The sequence below is a fragment of the Achroia grisella genome, unplaced genomic scaffold (assembly GCF_030625045.1).
Source record: "Achroia grisella isolate CSIRO2021 unplaced genomic scaffold, CSIRO_AGI_Agris_v1 utg1111, whole genome shotgun sequence".
Lineage (NCBI taxonomy): Eukaryota > Metazoa > Arthropoda > Insecta > Lepidoptera > Pyralidae > Achroia > Achroia grisella.
The window spans coordinates 365491-389264 of record NW_026712581.1 but is presented as its reverse complement, the minus strand read 5'-3'; the positions used below and the strand labels follow the sequence as shown (position 1 = coordinate 389264).

The 23774-nt window shown below is 31.4% G+C and overlaps 3 protein-coding genes across 3 annotated transcripts; 2 read left to right on the top strand and 1 right to left on the bottom strand.

The window, feature by feature from the left end:
* Positions 1-1289: 1289 nt before the first annotated feature.
* LOC131849750 (acyl-CoA Delta(11) desaturase-like) lies at positions 1290-8033 on the top strand. Its single transcript, XM_059199869.1, has 5 exons — positions 1290-1610; positions 2213-2343; positions 5845-6050; positions 6813-6998; positions 7609-8033. The coding sequence occupies exons 1-5, from the start codon at positions 1430-1432 to the stop codon at positions 7922-7924; spliced, it is 1020 nt and encodes a 339-aa protein (XP_059055852.1). The 5' UTR covers positions 1290-1429; the 3' UTR covers positions 7925-8033.
* Positions 8034-16045: 8012 nt separating this feature from the next.
* Positions 16046-16907, top strand: LOC131849640 (uncharacterized). Its single transcript, XM_059199755.1, has one exon. It carries the CDS (start codon positions 16122-16124, stop codon positions 16803-16805), a length of 684 nt encoding a protein of 227 aa, XP_059055738.1. The 5' UTR covers positions 16046-16121; the 3' UTR covers positions 16806-16907.
* A 1565-nt stretch (positions 16908-18472) lies between these two features.
* On the bottom strand, positions 18473-23699 carry LOC131849513 (microfibrillar-associated protein 1). The gene is made up of 10 exons (XM_059199599.1): positions 23593-23699; positions 23369-23497; positions 22137-22330; positions 21408-21619; positions 21078-21190; positions 20505-20686; positions 20051-20175; positions 19594-19737; positions 19058-19154; positions 18473-18759 (listed from the first exon to the last, which is right to left on the bottom strand). Exons 2-10 carry the CDS (start codon positions 23439-23441, stop codon positions 18574-18576), a joined length of 1326 nt encoding a protein of 441 aa, XP_059055582.1. The 5' UTR covers positions 23442-23497; positions 23593-23699; the 3' UTR covers positions 18473-18573.
* Positions 23700-23774: the final 75 nt, after the last annotated feature.

The window sequence follows — 23774 nt, the reverse complement described above, 5'->3', positions numbered from 1 at the left end:
GATATCTCTTACGCGGTGAGTTACCTAAGTCAATTTAATACATGTTATTCGAAAGAACATTGGCTTGCAGCAAAGAGAATTCTACAATATCTTAAGGGTACTTTAGATTACTCCTTAATATATAAAAGAACAGGAAAATCTTTAATGGGCTACTCCGACGCTAACTGTCCAATTGACAGAAAGTCGTATACTGGTTACGTATTTATGTTAGCAGATGGGCCAGTAGCATGGGAAGCAAAGAAACAACGTACTGTAGGACTTTCATCTACTGAAGCAGAATACATGGCTCTTACATCTACGTCAAAGGAAGCATGTTACCTGCGTCGCTTTATATCAGAAATTACAGGTAGACTATATCCTATTAAAATAATGTCAGATAGTCGGAGTGCCTTAAATTTGGTAAATAATCCTGTTCATCACAACAGAACGAAGCATATAGATACACGTTTTCACTTTATTAGAGAAATGGTGTCCAATGATATTATATTTTTAGAATATCTGAAAAGCAGCGATATGCCCGCTGATGTATTAACAAAACCGCTTGGTCCCCTTACACATAGCAGGTGTATCATTAATATAGGGTTGACAAAATAATTTTTTTTGTATTTTTTTTTGCCTTATTTAACCATTTCTGATTAAGGGGGAGTATTGTAACTGGCTAATAAGAAATGTGTTTTTTATATCTAAATTTGTATTTTGAAATTTATAGTTCCTTTTTAGATTCTTGTTTGATACTTCAAATTCCTTTTTTCTATTTCTAATTGTCAGTAGTCTATATTAATATATTTTCTCCGTTTACCTAGTCTTTTTTCTTATTACTACAACAATATCTACCTAAATTACTTTTTAATAACTTGTATTGTAATTAGGAATCTCATGACTCCTTCTTCTATCAAACGAATTCTATGACTAATAGTAATGTCTGTCTATACTTAATAATGATAGTTATTTACATAATAATAAAAATAGCTAGTCATTAATCCAACAGAAATACAGTTCGAACTACGGTTGTAAAAAGAGCATATTAGTGCACAATCAATGTGCTGTAAACTTAAATAATTTAATTTTGACAAATAAAGAAAGTCGTATATTATACAGCCAGTATAGGTAAATGATCTATATTGAAAATATAGGATCATAAGAGAAAAATTTCACTAGACGAATTCAACAGACATTATTACCAACCTTATTATTACTTTCTGTCCAAACACAAAGTACCCGATGATTTAAAGAAGCTTAGGTCATGTTTCATTAACATGAATCGATTGTTAATTTATTTGTATGTAAATTCTTAACATTAGTAAGTTCCTCAGTTCGTCCCGATTCGTTTAATAGTTGCTATTATATGAAGAAGTTGTTCCCGTTGTTCAGAATAAATATAAAAAAATCCGTACGTCCATCAAATTATAAAATTTAATGAGTGAGCAACATGAAAAATAAAACACAACATTGGTGGCATAGTGAATTGTTCAAAGAATTTGAAAGAAAATTAGGATTTAAAAATGACATTAAGTGGTTTGTTTTCATTGCAATCACATTATATCATTTAATTGGAATTTATTGGTGTTATAATTATGCATTTCCGGTCAAATGGCAGACACTATTATTTGGTAAGTATTAGAGAGTTCGTGTCATTTCAGGAAATAAATAGATATATTTAAAAGTAGATGACCGCGCAAATGTTGTTTTCTCATATAAATTAAAATCGCTTTTAAAATATAATGGTAGAAGGGTGAAAATTTAGTTTTGTATGTATTTTTAATGCCTCATTATAAAAAAGTAGATTTGTCGAAAAAATGAAAATTTTATATATAACATTATTGTAGGAATTACACTGTTACAATGACTTACATGCGTAACAATAGGTACAATATTAGAAAGATGAAAGTACACCTGCACTTCAAGTTTAAAATATATATAATACAACTTGAAGAAAAAGAAACTAAACTTCGGCTTTGTCCACTTGGTTGCAGAGTATAAACAGAATCTGACATAATAAATCTAGATGTAGTTTTAATATTAAGCAAATGAGAAATCATCAAGCTAAAGAAAAATCCAAAATCTTTAATTTATTTTAGATTTCGACTAAAGTACGTATGTACATATTTACAATAGTATAACGAAGGAATAATTTATTTGACAGACAGAATAATTACACTGAAACGTTCCTGTAAAGTATTTAAGATGTTGTAAAGTTCACTTTTGTTTCTAGCATTGATAATGTATATATTAACTGGTTTCGGCATTACTGGTGGTGCGCATCGGTTATGGACTCACAAATCCTACAAAGCTAGACTTCCTATGAAAATATTTCTTCTGACTTGCTTCGCTGCTGCTGGTCAGGTATGTAAATCGAATAGAAATAGACAAATTATTAACTACTTTAAATATAATAAATTAAACTGTGCAATATATAATATTACTAGTATTTTTCCTACCCCAGTAGACTTTCAACAAAGGCGTCCGCGTGGACAACTCTACCTTCTACATAAGTATATCCGCAACTCAGTAGCTGGCTTGTAAACATGTTTCGTTTTGAACCATGAGCAGTGAAATCACACTACAGAGTAAAAGGAAACCTTTAGGAACGTTACGATGTGAAGGAAGTGGTGCTATTTATGTATAAAGGCTTAGTTTGCTGATTACAAATGGGTCATCATCTTGTTTACTATTTCGGTTTAAATTAAGTAAACCACAAGCTATAAAACAACTGTGATATAAAGTTGTATTGCAATAAACTTCGATTACTGCCGATTAATTAAATGAATTTCTATATTTCTGCTTGAATGAAGTCATTAATAAACTGAAATTCTGCCTGTGTAAATTAGGAAAAGATCCTTTGCGATTGCAAGATCTCTACATGGCTTTCAAATTCTAGCATAAAATGTTGTAAGTAAGATATGAGTTTTATTAGTTATGCCTAGCAATAGTGATTTGTTACATTAACTGGTTATTGATATTACAAACAGGTAAAAAAATAAATAATAAAAATATGTTTATCTCAATAAAAAAATAAATTAACAAATATATTATCTATTACATATACAATACTAGCTGTACCCGCGACTTCGTCCGCGTAAAATAGTGAGCTTGACCAAATAATGAAAAAAAAATTTTATGACCTAACCCACTAAAAGCCAAATGAAAAAGTTTCATCCTGTTTGCTTCAAATATGACGACCCTTCCATACATAACTCTTTCAACCCCTTATAACTCTTTTTCTAAATATATATTGAAAAATTGGTTAAAAATTAAACTTCAAGCTTCTAGCTTTAAAAATGACAATATTTCCATATAAACATTTAACTCTCCTTTAAATTCTTTACAACCCATTTTTCTTTATTTATAATTAATCAACAGCCTCAAAAATAAGTTTCAATCTTCTAGCTTCAAAAATCACGATTCTTCCATACATCATTCCATCTTTCATCCCCAATTTCAACCCCTTACATCCCAATTTTCGCATTAAAAAGTAGCCTATGTCCTTTCTCAGGGTCTAGACTATCTGTGTACCAAATTTCATTTAAATCGGTTCAGTAGTTTTGGCGTGAAAGCGAGACAGACAGACAGACAGAGTTACTTTCGCATTTATAATATTAGTAAGGAAGTAAGGATAACGTAAAAAATATTATATATTTTTATCATTAATTAATAATATATATCATCGAACCATACCGTTCAACCAGTCTACCACTCCGTGTCCTTTTCGAGTAGTCGGTACTTGGTTGTGATACATTTACATGGTGACTAATATTGCAAGGATCGGCAATATTTTTTGACAATAGGTCCTGCGCAATCTGAAATTATCTGAAAAATCTGATATCAGTTTCATTCAACATATACGCTGGCTTAAGATGATCGATAGAAATCGAAACATTATTTCTATTAGGCATATCTAACACAAAAACTTTATCATTCCTTTGAATCGCACAGTAAAGACCTTCGTATGGTGGTTGCAAAGGTTTGCGAACTGCGTCATTCCTAACAAAAACATAATTACATTTTTGTAAGTCATCGTGTACGAATATTATACGAGAATTGCGTAAGACACGCCTTTACGATTCGGCTTACGATTATTAATAATATTCCTTAACTTATCTAAATACGTGCCTTCATTTTTATCATGTACCTATTCATTGGTCTGTCCCATAAAAATATCCAGGCAAGCTAAGTGAGGACCCATACACAAGGTCTGCTGGTCTTATGGGACTGTCGCTTTAGCATATGTTTTGTAAACCTAACATTTCTGTGAATAACTCGACGATCTCTCGACTATAAATTGCCTTTTAATATCTAACAATTTCATAAGCTCTATAAATAAAGTACTTTCGAACTGTCGACTACTTGGTCACTGGTAAACCTAATTGTACAACGGCCACAAGCGATCCAGTGGTCATGAACATTCTTAGCGACCGTTTCAACGGACATATCTTTAATTGGTATGGCTTCTGGCCATTTGGTAAGTCTACTGTTGTTAAACAATACTTATAACCTTTATCCTATATCGGTAAAGGACCTATATAGGGTATACATGAATATGTTCAAATATAATAGAATAGAAAATCATTTATTCAAATAAACTTAATTTAAGCACTTTTGAATAGTCAACAATTTTTTTTAAATCTACCTATCATTTGGAAAGCTATCTCATCACAAGAAGAATAAGCAAGAAACTGATGTGTTGCTCTTTTAAACAATCCTTGTAAGTTCCTATTTTACAAGTCGAAACGTGTGAATACAAACTCAACCAGCACTAATTTATTTAGGCTCAAATATAAAAACACAATAAGATTAAATCAATCGTAGTGATAAGAGAAGACCAGTCCCTACAAGCAGCACTCGTTCATGAGTATGACGGATGAGCCAGCCATCACTGCGCTCAACCATATTTTAGGGAGCCCAATGACCCGGCCCGCCACGCCGCCACATGTCTGGACATTTTAGTGAGCATGACTACTCATTCCACTCGACCTCATCGTAGCTACTTAAATTTATTATATGGTAGTTACAGTATTCGCACTTTACATAAGGATGCATGCGGAAATCAATACAAACGCCGCTACGCTATCATATGCCATGGATTGGATTGCAAGAGTCAAAACTACCTAATCCTGCTATCGTATGATAACCTATCTTCGAAATTTGACAATTAATGCAGGTCTTAGCCCACAAGTTAATACGAACGCACTAATTCAGTAACGCTAATTAGTCCCTTGTCGTCCTAGATGTTTCGTTATTATTCCCTTATTTATCAATACCAAAAGTTAACGGTTTATGATCAGTATAGATAATAAGCTTGCGACCTTCGTGCATTTTCCTAAAATATTTTACGGCCATGTACCTAAATAGCAAGTAACTCGCGATCGTAAGTACTATACATTTGCTGTAATGGCATTAATTTTTTTTTAAAAACGCTAGACTGACACAAATGTCTAACTTTCGTATAAGCAACTTTACAACGTACTAGCATAAACTTTGCTTATAACATAGGCATAAACAAGTAATAGGTATTACCATTTTCTTATACCAGTCAATTGATAATAACATCAATTGACTGGTATAAGTACAAAATAAGGTCAACTTGAAAAAGTCACAGGAGAAAATTTGATATTATATACAATACACATTACCATTATACCTATTCATAAATCGTTTTGGACATATAAAAAATATTTAAATATCAGTTACGTATGCTATGTATAAATAATACGTTTGCTCGTGGCTCCGCTTAGATTGACAAGATGACAATATAGTCCAGAACTATTTATTTCTAACAAGATTACTTTACATTATTTTTTAGTCAAGTAAAAATATATGTAGAGTTAACAAAATTTAATTACTTAGAATTCTATGAAACAATGGGTCCTTGATCACCGAGTTCATCACAAACATAGCGACACAGATGCAGATCCACATAACGCAAACCGTGGACTATTCTTCTCCCATATTGGTTGGCTTATGATGAAAAAGAATGAAGAGGTGCTAATCCGCGGGAAACAAATAGACATGAGTGACATTCAAAGTGATCCACCTGTAGTATTATTTGAAAGGTAATTTACTATCTTTATTAATCTGTACTAATACTAACGAAATTCCCTCTGCCCGGTGAAGCAGTGACACCTATCTTGCGGTCCAATTATACACAAAATTTCATCTAAATCGGTCCATGTGTTTAGGAAGAGTTATGTGACCAACACACGTGCTGAAGAATTATACATATATATAAAAATATGAAGCTATGAATTTATTTATGTTTGGTTGAAAGTGCTTATCTCTGTAACTACTAAAGATTACTACATTAATAAACATCACCTTTGGTTTCCTCTGAGCGAATGAACCGTGATACACCTTAGTGTGAATCCAGCCTTACTGTCAATATCCAGTTTCAAGTTTTTATGATTTGTTCGATATTTAATATAGGAACAAAATTCAATATATCAAATATTAATTTTTGTTTTCATTTATGTAATTACAATGACAAGATGAACCCACATAATAGTAAGTGGTAACCGTCACCTGTTCATCATAATAACTAATTCCTTAAAAGGACATGATCAATCTCTAGATAAAATATTTATATAAACCCAACAAAATAAATAAATAACAAATCAACATATTTTTTTACAATAATATATCAACTAGCGGCTAGATTAATTTGAATAGAACTGACAAGAAAACAACTAAGTAGTACATTTTTTAGTATGTGTCAGTCTTGTATTGGTATAGATTAAGGTTAGTGTAGAGGTAAGGTTACTATAGAGTAAGGTTAGTGAGGATTAAGATTTATGCTTTTATTTTTCTTTACATTATAGGTACTTTGGACTCTTAAAATTAATGTTCTGCTTCATTCTACCAACTACTGCTGGTGTTTGGCTGTGGAATGAGAATTGGCGATGCGCAGTTGCATGGCAATGCTTTATCCGATTTCTTGGTATGTTCCATAGTGAACTCACGGTCAACAGTCTCGCACATATATATGGATACAAAACTTATAATAAGTAAGTAACATTATCACACAAAGTTGATAATTCTTATTCTGTCACCACAAGCAGAGTGTCTATGTAATGAAATTTATATATAATTGTAAAAAGTGTACAACTATATAGAAATTTCGAAGACACTCTCCTTGTGGTGACAGAATAAGAATTATTAACTTTCTTTTTCATCTCAATGACATTCCATCACAAGATACACCCACATCATTCCATACAAATACATCTTATACATCCGAGAGAACAGAATATTATAATATTAATAATAATATGTCAGGATAATTTCACACAGCGTTATCTAGTCCCAAGCTGAGCAGAGTTTGTGTTATAGGTACTAGACAAATGAAACAAATACATAGAAACCTACCTTTTTTTATAGACTTAAATATACATAATATGTAAGTCTTTTAAAAAAGGTAGGTTTACATAGAAAAGGAGTAACCAGTAATAAGGAATAATCCGACAGCCATTTAAATATTACATAGTCATATAGCACAGTGATATGAAAAAATGTGAGCAAATATAGGTTTCCACAATACTAACTCAAACATTGGACTAACTGCAAAAATCCCTGGGAAACACAAACTTATAATGAAAGTAAATTTAATATTTTCAGAAACATACGGCCATCTGAGAACAGATTTGTCGCCACATGCACACTTGGTGAAGGCTGGCACAATTATCACCACGCTTTCCCTTTTGATTACAAAGCTGCTGAGCACTTTGATATATTTAATTTTACAACATGGTTTATAAAGATGTTCGCTAAAATAGGCTGGGCATACGACTTGAAAGAAGCTACTCCACTTATGATAAACTCTATAGCTAACAGATTAGGCGATGGAACGCCAGTTCACTTCCCATTACCTATAGACGAAGTTGATAATGATCTGTATATAAAATCATTTATGCCCGACGATAATAAATATTAAACTTTAGAAATTATAATTCTTTAACACCTTACTTTTATTATTTTCTTTTATATCTTATTTTTATTACAATATATTAATATTATTTTAATTTTTAACATTGTAGAAATTATAATAAAGTTTATGCATAATATAGTAAAGTTTAATTAAACTTTAATATATATTTTAATCTATGTTATTCCTCTAATAATGAAAATAAATATCCTCTATAAATGTATTACAGTTAAGTATTATAATTTTTAAAACAGATGTCTTTCATTTATAACTGGATAATGGCTCTATCTACAGATTAACTCCCTGAAAATTCAGTAGTAAGTATAATATAAGCATTAAGCACTTACCTAAAATTCTATAATAATACTATTTTTTTTTATACCATTAGGTGAGATATGGGTTTTAAAGATTAAATACTACTCTGTTAGAAAATTTATACAAAAAGAATTTTGTTGTTGTTTATGTACCATTTAATAAAACTATTAACAGCAAAATATACATGTATATAATGTAAAATAGGATACTTATGTAGTAATTAATTTGAAGCAATAACTAGATATTGGTGAACTTAACCCTACCATAAGTTAGGTAATGATTTTATCTTATACCTTTCATATAATATTGATAAGAATACATGCCATGCCTTCATTAGGCTATGTTATTTAACTATTACCTTAAATTCGTTACTGATTTCATGACACCGGTACTGTAATAGACACGGCGCACTCTCTATTGAGGTCGAAATTAACATAAGCCAGTAAGAATCTACTACCATTGTTTTGTCACCTTTCACCTTATGCGAATACTAATTGATTCTATTTTTTCGTAAAAAATATGTTAATTAAACTTAATATAGGTATCTAATAATATATCATTCATTATAGCTTTTATCTACCATTAAAAATTTGTAAATTTGTCTATAATTACTAATGATGCCGAATATCCTAATAATAATATAGTTGACAGAATATCTCTATCAGAATAGTTACGAGATTGTGAACTAGACGAGGAATGGCTAAATAAGTATATATATTTAGAATATATATATATATATATTTAATTTAAATATTTTGGTACCTAATACACACATTCAAAAGTCGTATCTACACAACAAATCCCTTACGAATTAAATCGTAACTCTCAGGAGATTCTTTGTAGGTATTCTACTTTTAACATGGGTTGTGACAGGGAAATATATGTATATACGGTACTTCTTGCACAATATAGCTGAGGTTTAACGAAATATGAAGCTCAATCTATAAAGGTACGTACCTCCGATTTTTTGGTCAAATACTTTTATTTAGGTAAAATCAGTATACATTCATAGATATATTCGTACACAGAATATGCAAGGAAACACACATTAAAAAATCAAATGCTAACTACTGACCCTGATGGGGTAGTCAGAGGGTCAGAGGTATGGTTAAATATCAATATTGTGATGCACACATTTGACATCTCTAATTTCGCTTTATATATTGTAATGCAACATTGCAAGGGACAAGCCTACCGCCTTCTTCAGAGATTTTATTTATTTAATATCAGCGTTCCTTCGCTGGAGAATTGGACAGAAACATAAATTAATAGACAAAATAATTTTTCAATGCTGGCCAGATTTATCTCACAATTGCACGGGTGTTATTAGGTTTAGCAAACCACGACACTCAAATGTGTGAAGTATCTATTTACTGTATCCCTACAGACAACTTAAAACTCTACAGAGCAGTCAAGTGTCTAAATGTTACAAGAACGGTAAATAACTGAAAACTGCAAAACAATCCACACAAAACTTATACAGGTGGTCCTATATAAGTTTTGTGTGGATATAAGAATAATAATGGAATAAAAAACAGTACTTAACATCTGTTGTATATATTAGAATTTAGATACAATTTGGTCATTCTTTTTGTACCTCACAGTCATCCACTAATTATATGCTTCGAATAATATTTTAAACATGCCTACCTACATGGTAACAAGGTGTAGGTATAGTCACTTTCAGAATACAGAATTAGTTTATAAACTCGAATACGTATACGTATACGTACTGAATAGTACGTATGGGTGTATTAGTTCAAAAGTATACTTAAATCTAAGCTTGGTCACGAACTTTGACAATGCGAATTGCTATACGAATGCCATGCCATGAATTCACTAATGGTTTGCTAAACAAATATAATATTGACGACGGGAACTAATAATATTATATACTACTTACGCCTAGATATCGCTTTCCTTTTTACATTTTAATGAACAAACTTAAAATAGAAACCATATGTACAAGTACTTCAATTATATTTCTTAAGAAGTTAGATAGTCCTTTTTATTTAATTAGTAGAAAACTGTTAAAATTTCCTAAACAAGAACAGATTTATCTGTAGCTGACTTTCACTAGGGCTCATTATAATTACTGACGGACGATACTGACAATACAAATTAGACCCTAGCTCGGTGACGATTACCAATACTAATACTACTCGGTTACCCGGTTACTCGGTAATCATCATCATGATCATCATCTGCTTCTTCTTTATCCCATTTATTTGGGGTCGGCGTAATATGTTTTTCGCTTCCATTCATCCCTGTTCGCAGTCATCGCGTTATTTACTTCCTTTCTTACCATATCATCTTTCACACAGTCCATCCATCTCTTTTTCGGCCTTCCTCTGCCCTTATAACCATCCACATTCATTTGTAACACCTTTCTTAAAATATTATCCTCGTTCCTACGCATAATCGGTTACTCGGTAATCGTTAACCAATATTCTCTTATCTATGCTGAAACGCAAGATATAGTCACCACTTATGGTGTAGCCTAACCAATAATATACCTCTTTTATAATGTAATACACACATACTTCAATGCAACGTTATAATTGTATATATCTTCATATCATATATATCTTCTGCCGTCCACAAAAGAATCTAAAGCACAACAAAATAATGGTATTTTATATCAATAATAAATAAGTCGTTATAATTTATCTCCTTCCAGAACTATTTCTATATTAAATATTCATATATATTTCTATATAAAAAAAAAACACATTTATGTAATTAAATAAGAAATGTCATTGGAATAACGCTGTCTCTTTTGTTATTGCACAATAAAACCATGTAATCTCGAGATTCCCCAACGTCCAACAAACAAACACATTAACCGCACCTCTGATACGAAAGTTTACATCGAAAATATTCCCAAGAAAATACTTGTTTGTCGTCTTATATACAAATTTAAAAGCTATACATAACCATTATTGGAAAACCATAAAAGTTTAAACTCAGTAAATTTTGAGTTGGGCGTGAGACGATAAAAACATTGTTTATTAAAATATAAAAATGTACTGTGTAGCTTATTTCTTTTGTACAATACGTACAATAATAAATAAAGAAACCGGTAAAGTTTAAGTTGGACTTGCAAATCGAGGGTTCCAAACAAATATTGTTTTTTTTTTATCAGAAAAGGGTAAAATTAAACCCAACTCGTGTTTGTCCGTGCGAACGTCCGTTACAGAGCAGAATCCTATAAAATCATGTTTACGTACATAGATTACGTCATATATTTTAAGCCGTATAATTTTGCCACGCAAAATCTGTATAATGTAGGAGACGTTATGTCAGTATATTGTTGAAGTATTTTGAATGTTACAATACATTCCGTTTTTTTTTTACGTTAAAGAATAATGTAGCAAAAAAGACTTTGATTGGAACGAACTAATTAATATGTTAATAATGAATGATTCTAACTTTACGGAGTAGTCTTTCTTTTAATAATTCTTTAAGAAATAAACATAATACTTATTGTTGCTCGTTAGACAATCGTATGTAATATACTAGAGAGTCGCCCAGTCGGCAATGAATAATGGAGCAAATAAATCCTAATTCAATGCATTACATTAAAACATAGGCTGACCGTGGCCCGATCCATGATAATCCAAATTTATGAACAATGAAATACAAACATTACAGTATTTCATGAATGCCATCTGTGCTGTTTACTTTGTTCCGTTTTTTATATCTATTGGTATATTTGTTTGTGTCCTGTGTAAAAACATATTTAATGCGCTTGTACCTACTAACGGGAAGGTCAGGTAATAAACCCCATGATTGAAAATAGCAACTATCTGTTACAGGTATACTTATATGTACTACTGAACTGGTATAATCCTTATTCGTTACATAAGATATTTTTCATTAATTGTGAGTTCCTAGTCGTAACGTAATTTTAAGAGCCAACACGCTTATTCTATAAATTGTCTATTCAAGACTGTACGATTTTTCCTATTTAAAACAGTACATCCTAAGATTTACGCGTTCAACCAAACAGCCAAATTCCACATCATTATATTAGTAAAGATATGAGTGGAAAATTCTTTATAGATTAGCACAGATGGGTGCACCATTCCATTATCATCCATTAAAAAAATTATGACAAAAATTGCCAGGGCCTGACCACTAATAATACCTCTTGTGCGTCTGTTAAAACTATTTTTGTTTTTTTACATATACATATTTCATTTGACCTGCAGTACTTTGCCTACAATTTGTACTCGCATCAAATTACATACATATAACCTTGGGTAGCTGGATAATAATGGTAGTGGTGTTTCTGTTGAAATAAGTATGAGATAACATTTTTTTTCAAATTAACGGGTATGTAGATGGAAACATCATGATTACTATAGACGTCATATTATGACATAATATCTGTGATGGATTGGATAAATCGATGATGTTATAGATAAAGATATAGATAGTAGGTTCCGGGACAGCAGGTACATAGGATAAGTGGATTTATAGATGAATCACACTTTCTAATCAATCTACTAATTATATATATTCTATTATATAAAGAAATAAAATATTTTAGTAAATTCAGAAAGAAAAATATAATGTCACATTTTACAAGAATCTGTGGAACGAACTATCAAAATTTTATAATACATTTTTTTTAAATATAAAAAGTTAAACTAAAGAAGTTTCACAACATACACCCCACCTTGCGCGTGCGCAATACTAAAGCACAATAATAAAATAAAAATAAATCACAGGTTTAGGCGTCGAGGCAGTTTCACAGGACGACCAGAACGTGTTGTCGTTGTTAAGATTGTCGGGCTCAAGAGCGGGATCTGCGACTTTATTATTTGACCCTGATGACTGTGGAAACTGAATACTCTCTAACCTCGATAACTCTAAAGGAAATAAACGTTGTAGTGCACGAACACGTTCACCCTTTGCTGCTTTAACACGTGCTACACGTGCACCGACATTATCAACACCTAAATATATCTCTAAAATGAGACCTAAAGACCAGTTAACGCGCTTCAAATCATCTGAACCTATAAGCACGATATCCCCAGGTTTGAGATTGTTCTCGTATTTAGAGTTCTTTTGTACTAATAAAGATAAATATTCTGACCGAAATCTCTGTTGTAGATATGTATTAACTTTTTCGATATAACTATAACGAGTAGTAACTTAAGAAACATAGCAGGAGTGAGAGCTTTAAATTTTTCAGTACTATCTACTATAGTCAGAGGACGTGAATTAATAACAGCTTCTGTTTCGCAAAGTACAGTGAACAATTCTTTTTCTAACTGATCAGCTTTGCCTAAAACTCTCCTCAAAATTTCTTTTATAGTACGAACCATACGCTACCACCATCCACCCCACCATGGCGCTTGAGGTGGAATAAAGTGCCATGATATTTTTTGGATTGATATTTTGGAAGAAATATTTTAGTAAATTCAGAAAGAAAAATATAATGTCATCTTTTACAATAATCTGTGGAACGAATTATCAAAATTTTATAATACATTACTTTTTAAATATAAAAAGTTAAACTAAAGAGGTTTCTCAACAATATCCGTAATGCTGTGCATTTTCTCGTATATAAACAACGGCAACCACTTGTCATCAGGGCCCACCTGATGACAAGTGGTTGCCGTTGTTTATAGTAAGCTTGCTTCGAATTTCATTTACAGAAAAAATATTTATATACCACACAATATATGTGTTATATATATATTAACACATACATTTATATATATATATATATATATAAAACACATATATTTTTGTGCAATTATAGTTACGTACCACGACGAGTCATATCTACTCCATCACAATTTTAAATAAAATGTAATATTTAAGGGTTTTTTTGTAATTTATAATATTTATAATACTAAAATTATATAACCTAATTGTTATAAAATTTTAGTTACTTGTCTTGTATATATATATAAAGATATCTCCTCTATAACAAAGTCCTAAACGCGAACTGCAGTAGCGGTCCACACCACGGGAGCACAAACTATCGCCTTCAACTTAGTCGATCTAACTTTATCAATCCCATATGTTAGATATATACATGCATCATATGTGTAAATAAATCAACAATATGATCTAATACTACTCTTGTTGACTATACAGATATTTAAATGATATCTTATATTCAAATACCTTTAACTAAATTACATATTAGTATTCACTGATTTACGATAGATGTAGGTAGGTATGTTTTAAAAGAAAATAAAAATTTTAAAAAGGTGTCATAACATAACATATTTCTCGTGTGACATATTATTTTATCAATACATTTTATTTAAATCTAGCTAGCTTAATAAAAATATGCAAGTCAAAATTTGGGTATAATATAACAAACGTCCGATATCGGCTTCGCAAGGGTGGTAATTTACATCTTACATTATTTAAAGTTTTTGTGGGGATTTCTATTTTCGTCTAGTAATAAATATATTCTATGTTGCTGAGAGATAACCTAGCATTGTAACGGTATATACATGTATTTTAGATTCGTTCCAGTTCCAGTCGTTTTTATAATATTAGTTAATAGGAACACACCTACGACTCGTCCGTTCCGTTCGCGGGTTGCTTAGCTTGTATAATGCCTATTTTGTGCAAGTCTGTTCGCCATCCTGTGCCTCACTGATTATTGGGGCACAAGATGTCGAACAGGGACTCCGACGAAAAACCGAAAATGATAGTCGGTTATTCTGCAAACAATTTCTTCCTCGAAAACGTTAAAATTGTATTTATAAAAAAGTAGTATTTTTTATATTATCGGTCAGATTCGTAAGTCGTAATTGATTTGTTTCGAAATATAAATTGTTCTTATGAAAGCAACTGGCATTAGTTTGATTTTACTGTTTATAGTTCTATAGTGGACTCTGAAATATACGACACAAGTATTATGAACAAGAGGTTGATAAAGCACTCTCCATGGACTGTGATGACTGCAGGTTCGGTTTTGGATTCTAGGAACTTCGAGCTTGTCCGACTTCTTGAAACAAGTTAGGTACATGTCTACCGCCAAATTGGATAACAGGTGCTTACTTTTCAGTAGATCAGTCTCATGCTTTTTTTATTTCTTCGTTAATAAACAAATAACACTGTATATAACTAATTCCTTCGACAAACGTGGTTAAGAACCGTCAATTACAAAAATAATAACGCGCTAACTTTTTACACCGACAAACGAGCTCGGTAGTTTTTTTACTATTCTATGTTTTTACGACTCTGGATACATTTATTATTTTAATCGCAACAGTAATATATTATATAAAAAGCTAAAATGTTCTTTTTAATAGCATCTAGCCACCCTCATTACTCGGCGACGTCTCTGAACTCTGATCCAGATTTCATATGTTTTAATGGATATTTTTAATAAAATACGAACATTTCTTTCCCAGTCGCCATCTTTTTTCAATTCATTATTGCTTGCTATTATTTCAAATAATCCTTTGGCTTTTAGTATTATTTTTATCTCGAACTTCCAGATATTATACGATTCATTATCTACTAGTCTTGTTATGTGGTCTTCATTACTATTACCCGATCTCGCCATTTTTAATGTTTTTAATTTTAATTATTATATTTTATGTAAATATTAATATATTTTATATTATTTGTAGTTATTAGCCCATAACCTGTTGAATTGGGAGATATTCCGAGAAAATTACCTAGATTTTAATGGATATTTTTAATAAAATACGAGAACAATGACAGAATTTATTACTCCTTTGTTCATTCAACATGGAATACGTTTATAATATAAATTATTTAGTTCCTTTGTAGCATTCCCTATTTTTTTTTTTCAAAATTTCTGTCACTTGTCAATATTTTTTATTAAGAGTTTTAAGTATTTAATTTCGTAATGATAATTACTTATTTAAAAGTATAAAACAAAATGCCTCTTATAGATATTACAAACCCTGATGTTATCAAATTTCTCATTGAGAGTTATGACAAGACCGCACGTCTTCGAATGAAATGGAACCATGTTCATGGAGAGAAAATGAAGAAAGCTGCGAGTCTAACTCGTGAAGAAAAGGGATATTATGAAACGGATGTTTTAAAAGAAAGTATGGTCGTAGGAATGACAACTATAACCAGAGACAACGCAGTTGCGAGTTCTAATAGGAGACTCAGGCCTATTAGAGATGGTGTACACATTCCGCGGACACGTGTTCTAAAAAGAGGACATTCTATAACGGATGTGGGACTCGGTAACGCTGAGATAGACCCTAGACTTACACGACCTAGTACAGATCTGTCTATTGACCCGATCATGCGGCCTGTAGATCCAAAACAGTATGAAATAATTTATAAAGATATTCCTGTATTTGGGCGTAATGCTTATTTGAAAAGTAGGTGCCGTATACCACCAGAACAGAAATATTACTTTAGAGAATGTAGTGGATGGGAATATGGATGGAGGCTTACAGACAGTTACTTCAATAGAAACGCGCCAAAATGCGGCCGTATATGGCGACTCACATATGATATCAAGAGCCGCACAGGCCCCCATCCAGACCCCAAACATTATCAAGATTCCGATTTACCTGGTGTTGCCAAATGTCCCAAAATATAGATTAAAATTTTTATGATGTTAATTTTGCTTAGGTATGTTTTTATTTCTAACTTTTAGGTTATGTTACTGTTCATGTTGTATCATTTACGTTAATTCCTTATAAAATCTAATTAACAAATTAAACTATCTAAGTAGTATAAAAGTATTTTTCTATTACATAGACCTCCTACAAATTACAATACTTGTAGATTACAAGAAATGTAAAAGTAACGAAGTATTTTAGTCTGTACCAAAATCCTCGCGAAAAAAATAACCTACCTACAATTAAATAATCACAATATTTTACATCATTTGTAGTCCCCTAGTGAAGAAGAAACTCGCAAACATTTTTGACGACTGAAAAGTACTGATAAGAGGGCACGCAAATTTAACCCTTGTGCACGCCCTAATATCTTTTAATGGGCACTCGGGGACAAAAGTTTTATCATCTACACAAAGCTCAACTTTTATTTTACTCTCTGAAACGAGGTTTACAGACAGTTCGTAGGTTTCTGAGATACTCAAATAATTGCTGCTATTATATTATAAAGAGCAACACACAAGTTTCTTGAATAAAGACTATTTCTATTTCTATCATTTAATTCAAATTCAATTTATCTAATATCATTTCATTATTATACATCGATTGATCTGGATAGACTTTTAAAATGTCGTCTATGGGAGTTATCTCTGTCTACATATTTCACCCTCCTAGCAACTTGCTTTGTAAGCTGTGTATCGTTGAAGTGTGAGATAAGGCAGAGAAATTAGGAGGAAAAGACAGGATAAGAGGTACCTTTGTCATCCGGAGAGACAAATAATTCAAGGGCATCGCATGATAACGTGATGCTCACAGTGTCATTCATTTATAGAGGGGATGGTTGCCATTTACTATCAGGTGAGTCGTCAGCTTCTTTATCATTACAGTTACATAAATAACAATATGTATTTTAAAAGTGGTAATTTTGGTGTTCTTTCTGGAGAAAGCAACAACAAAATTATGATAGTTACCCCATACACATAGATGTGTATGGGGCCTACTTGTTAAACCAAATTAAATGGTTTTTTTTTAATATAATGATAACAACCACCCACCTGCGCTAAAGGTTTACGTTGGCGGGGCATCAATGAAGGATGATAGGATCAGCAGGAAGTCAGGTCAGTTAGCCCATCTTGGAAAATTCACCAGGAATACCACCACGTGATTCCCCCTGGAAACGTATCACGTGAAGGTCACCCTGACATATGGGGTCATTAGTCCACATTACTAACATTTCCCTTCCCCCATTGGGATTATTTTATTAATTGGGATATTTAGTGCTATCGCCATGTTCCAGCTCCATCATACCATGTCTATGCGTTATCAAGTTAAGTTATATAATATCGGCATAGTCTTAAGCTCTAATTGACATCAGTGAGTACCTGAGAAATTAATAGTAAAGTATGCTTGTTGTAATCATTTTGGTTCTTTATAATGTTAACCGAATGTTAATAGAAATAATTTTATGGTAAATTTAGTTATTTACTTCTCTTAACCCGGTGTTTATAAATAATGTGTATTAAACACGAAAGTATAATATTAATGATTTTGCTTATAAAACAAATATTGAATATTTTCTCTAATATTGCTATTAGACAGCCATAGTTGTCAAACGGTAATAAAAAAAATAGTTTATTAAATTTACATGTATATTTAATGATGATCTATATTAAAAAGCCTTAATAATATTTACAATATAATATATAAACACTTCCAAGTCTCTCATTTTCTACTATAAAAACATTCAAATTACACATTATGTTTCCTCCTGGCCGACGGGCGGTCAAAGACTTGTTTCATGCCACCTCTATAGTTAGCTAGTCTAGCCGCCGCTCCTTCGTTGCTCCAGGCGGAGTCGAATTCCGTGGTGTCCTGATCTACAAGATGAGTGTACTTCGTGCGGCCAGATCGGCCAAATTTCTTTACTTGCATTACCTGAAATTATATTTTTAATCATTGTATGCCTAATATACATTTTATGTTATTGTTAGAGAGGCATGTAAATGTAAATTGGACTCCAGTCGCCACAATTAGCCTCTCATTTAGCCCGTTGTGCGTGTACAGCCAGACTACTGAAGTAACCAGCCAAGCCATATTTGAAAAAAATTACACAAGACTAATCCATTGACATAATTATTGTTACTTCGCTCGTTTGTTAGATTTACTCGCTCTAAAATTAATTTGAAGGATGTTGTTAGTACCGTAATTCAAAATAAGTCTACGACATTATTACCTTTGGCAAAACAGTCTTATCGAAATGATCATCGAGCGTCGGTCCAGAAAAGTCTTGCTTGAATACTTCATCTTCTTTATCCAAGTAAAATGCACCTCTAAAAAACAACAAAGAGCAGTGTTAGTCAAAGTGCAATCTTTTGAAATTAAAAAAAGTTTTAATCCAGATAGTCATTACGTACATAATGGAAAGTGGATACGGTCGCCTATAGATTACTATGAACTTCACACAATATAATATTTTAGACGTAGCAGATGCTTTTTCAGTCGAACAATTAAACTCCCAGAGACAAGCCTCATAATCAAAATTCAAAACATAACGCACAAATTGCCTAAATAGATGATTAGATTTAAAATTAGGTAACCAGAGACTTTTAGTCGTTGACTAACAATAGCAATATTCTATATACTCTTGGGAACAATAAATTTAATCCAACGAAATTGATTGCCGTAAGGAAAGTTCAATGTCATAATAAAGTTTTCATACTATACATACTATATTTACAAGCTTAAACAAAAGTAATATAGATAACTAACCTGTGGTAATACTTCTGTAGAAATTTGTACTTGCCCTTGATTGATTTGTTCGTTACCAGTTTCGGATTCAATCTTTGTTCAACACGTCGCTCTTCTTCCGTCATATTACGGACACGCTCAATCGATAGCAACTCTTTCTCCATACTGCGAAAGATATTTTATGAAATTAAAGTAATAATAATATAAACTCTTTATTGCGCACTACAGAAATAAATACAAAATATAATCAAATATCTATAAATATAAAAAGTTTATTTATACATATTAGGATGTCTACATGAATACATACATATATATATAGTATACATGAATGTAAATATTCATCTCCAAAAAAAAATCTTTTATATTTACAATTTATAAATTATTATGTTTATATTATAATTGTTAATACATTTGTTTTCCTATTGTTAAATAAACAAATTAGTATATTAATAATAATACTATAAAATTAACTTACGTCTCTCTCTCTTCCTTGTCACGTTTTATTCTCTTCATTTCACGTAGTTTCCAAGCCTCATACTCTAATTCGTCATTCTCATCATCAGTGCACACATCATTAATATTACCCTCTTTCTGTTCAGCCTGTAATAACACAAATAAGAAATTTACAAACGAGCACTGTACATTTTCATATTTTATTTACAATAAAAGATTACTAAATACTTATGTGGTCAAGGTTGAAAAAAATGTTTATTAAATTTTTATTCTGTTTATCTATGTGTTTATTTAATCACTTCACAGATATACATATTGTACTAAATCCCTGTAACATTTCCTGATTATTTCATTCAAATTGGTTCACAAATAAAAAAGGTATAAACCCTTGTTACTCTAAAAATCATAATATCTGACCTATATACTAGATAAAAAACAAATGGGGTACACAGTTTTTTAATTATAAGTACAGTGACCTGAGTGTTCCTTTGTTCAAGCCTTATTGTATCCTCTACAAGTTTCAAAGCCTCTCGTCTTCGTTCTTCTTTTTCTTTTCTTGCTTCACTTTCTTCTTTCTTTTGAAGTTTCAATTTGCGTTCCCTCTCAGCAACTGTCATACGTTCGGATGCTCGAACAAATACAGGTTTAACTCTAGGGCCTATGTAGAATTAATGTCAAATTAAAACAGCAGCAAACACTCCATACATAATGTACTAAAACTATTAAAATATTATTGTGACAAATTGTATCAACTTTATCTTGGGTTTTATTTCAAATGCATACTAGTAGTGTGCATTTTATAAATGATACAATGTTTTTATTGAATCTTATTAAATTGTTTAACCATTCCTTTGATATCTCTACACATAGAAAATGATTACTCTTTGCACCAAAGTTCTTCAAAATTCAACTAATTCTGTTAAGCTTTTTAAATGTAATTGTGTTACAAACATCCAAATTCAAATTTTATAGAAGGAAGCAGGATTTCTTATTGCAACACCATATTTACCATATTCATTATAAATAATTGAATTGATATAGGAAATTACCTGTATCTTCCTCACTGTCTGTATATTCCATATCAGACGAGCCACTCTCTTCTTTGTCTCCATCCAACATTTCTTCATCATCATCTCTACCAAGCACTTCTTTCTCTGCTTCCCTAAAAAATATAAATTAATATACAATTATATATAATAAAAATTCAATATAGAATTATATATAAGTATTTTAACATAACTATACATAATGAATATCCCTCCTTGAAAGCTATTTGATGATGAGACCAATACAGGCAGTATTAGAGCACATTTATTTTGCATTTAATCAGTACTCAGTAATTATTGATCCAATAAATCTTACAAATACGCTAAAATTACCTGGCAGCAAGTTTAGCTTTGAGAGCTTGACGTCGTCTTTCAATCTCCTCTTCATCAAGTTCATCTTCACTCTCCGAACTATATTTAGCCTCTTCAGCACTAGACTCCGATTCTGGTTCAGGTTCAGCATCAATAATCTCCGGTTTGTGTTCTGCACGACGTGATGGCGAATGTGTCGCCATACGCAGACGACGTAAGCGAGGATCATCAACCTAAAGGTTCATGAGGGAATATGAAATTCTTTATATTATATATAATAATAAAACTTTGGCTAATATACTTCCTTACAATATATACATTTCACAGATGTTGTAGAATAGAATATGTGAATAAGCAACAATAAATATAAAAGGTGTATAAGGTGCCACTTGCAAGAAAATAAAGTTTAAGGTAAACTTGAATCATGTATATATGGAGGGATTAGTATCATTTACAATGACCCTACAGAGTCAATCAGAAAGGACATACAAGAACTGTAACATAATATTAATAACATATTGATATGACATTGTTATTTTTTAAAAGGGAATAATATTTATTTCATACAAAAATAAAAATGTAGTTTTATTACAAACATTGTTTTAATAAATATACATTTTTATTTTTATTATTTTTATCACAACCTACACAAAGTTACCTACATTGTGGACACAAATATTATGGATGTCAATTTCACCACTTCACTGTGAAAACTATTAGCTAAACTAGCAATAAATTGTGTTAACTGACCTCTTTCTCTGAATCACTGTGGGTCTCATCTTTTTGATAAATTACTTGTGGTAATATTTGCCTTCGCTCTGGTCTCTGCTGTTCTATAAAATCCTCTGTTTCTGATTCTTCAGATGATGACACACCTTGGGCATAATCTGGCTTTTTTCCTGATATATACCGCTGGACTTTGACCTTTTTCATAGATATTTCACCTGAAAAAGATTGAAAAAACAATAATAACCCAACAAGTTCATGCATTTCATATATGTTTAAAGTTTACTTTTACATACATACTACTAATGTATTTTATTATGTAATAAAAAAGGCAAATAAGCAGAGAGCCCACCAATAGTATGTGGTAACTATCACCTATACAAGTACATGAACATCACAATAGACATACTATTATGTGACAACATTGATTATGTGACATGACTCTGGAACACTAAGATTTTTTTGCTTGCCTTATCCTGTAATCTGACCATATAAGCAAAAGACAGTGGTCAAAGCAAGCTAGTTGTGACTGAAATAGGCAAGACCAACTATGATTTTTTATGGTCTAGGATTAAAAATAATAACATAGGGGCTGGTATTTATTTTTATTGTACAATAATTTAAAATAGACACTTTGATTTAATCTAGTGATTTATTTAACTACTACATTTATTTCAATTAAAGTGACCACGGGTGATCACCTGGACCCAACATGTAAATTTACTTTTGTTGCGGAGTGACCAACCGGTGGGCATGCAGTCTTTAACATGTAAACATCCCTTATACTAATTTAATGTACTTTACATGTAATTTTAAAAATTCTTTCACAGTTAATTTCATCATTATCATTTATTTTATTTAATGTTATCAATTGTTTTGATAAATGTGTGCCACCGTAAATAAGTATGTTTTAGTTATTTGTCTACCTGTTACCCATGAATAGTGATACAATATGTAGAGCAATAAGTACTTGAAACCATGTATACTATGTACGGATCATATCTAGTAGAATAGCCACACAAGTGCGGTTGCTTGTACATGCAGAACACTCTTTAACCCTTCGTCGTGTATTTCGTTGTAGTCCCATAGAGTTAGAGCAATTTGCTAAATAACTTGTTTTACATATTATGAAAAATATTAATAACAGTAGCTGCCCCATAACTATTAGGTGACGCAGTAGACGACGTCCTGGGGTTACGATATTTATACATTTATGCATAATGAGAAAATAAATATGAATTAGCGATTACGGTTACCTTTTTCATTGCGAATAGGTACAGCCCCTGCTGTACTTTGTATACCAATTGGTTGAGCGGGTAAAACATTCATTTTGAATAGATACTTTATAATCCACAAATTAAAATTACCATTCAGCTACAGGTGATCTACAAATATACGCTAGCAACGCTAACTGCGTTGAATGAAAAACTAAATATTTTTTTAATTATTTATCTAAATCAAAGAAAACAACGACACATACTAAATACAACTTAAATTTCTTATATAGAACAAAACCAATAAATGCAACTCATAGTAAACAACAATAAAATACAATAAACAATATTGGTAGTTTCTTCAAGTATTTTATTCCGTAGACAGACGGGGAGAGATACCATAGGCACAGGAAGACAGATACACAATTATAGAGTTCTGAGTCAGGGA

Coding starts and splice junctions, on each gene's coding strand:
- LOC131849750 (XM_059199869.1), top strand. CDS start 1,430: ATGAAAAATAAAACACAACATTGGTGGCATAGTGAATTGTTCAAAGAA. Junction 1,611..2,212: donor ATGGCAGACACTATTATTTG/GTAAGTATTAGA, acceptor TTTTGTTTCTAG/CATTGATAATGTATATATTA. Junction 6,051..6,812: donor CCTGTAGTATTATTTGAAAG/GTAATTTACTAT, acceptor TTTACATTATAG/GTACTTTGGACTCTTAAAAT.
- LOC131849640 (XM_059199755.1), top strand. CDS start 16,122: ATGCCTCTTATAGATATTACAAACCCTGATGTTATCAAATTTCTCATT.
- LOC131849513 (XM_059199599.1), bottom strand. CDS start 23,441: ATGAATGTTTTACCCGCTCAACCAATTGGTATACAAAGTACAGCAGGG. Junction 20,176..20,504: donor TTGAACAAAGGAACACTCAG/GTCACTGTACTT, acceptor GTGTTATTACAG/GCTGAACAGAAAGAGGGTAA. Junction 19,738..20,050: donor GACAAGGAAGAGAGAGAGAC/GTAAGTTAATTT, acceptor TATCTTTCGCAG/TATGGAGAAAGAGTTGCTAT.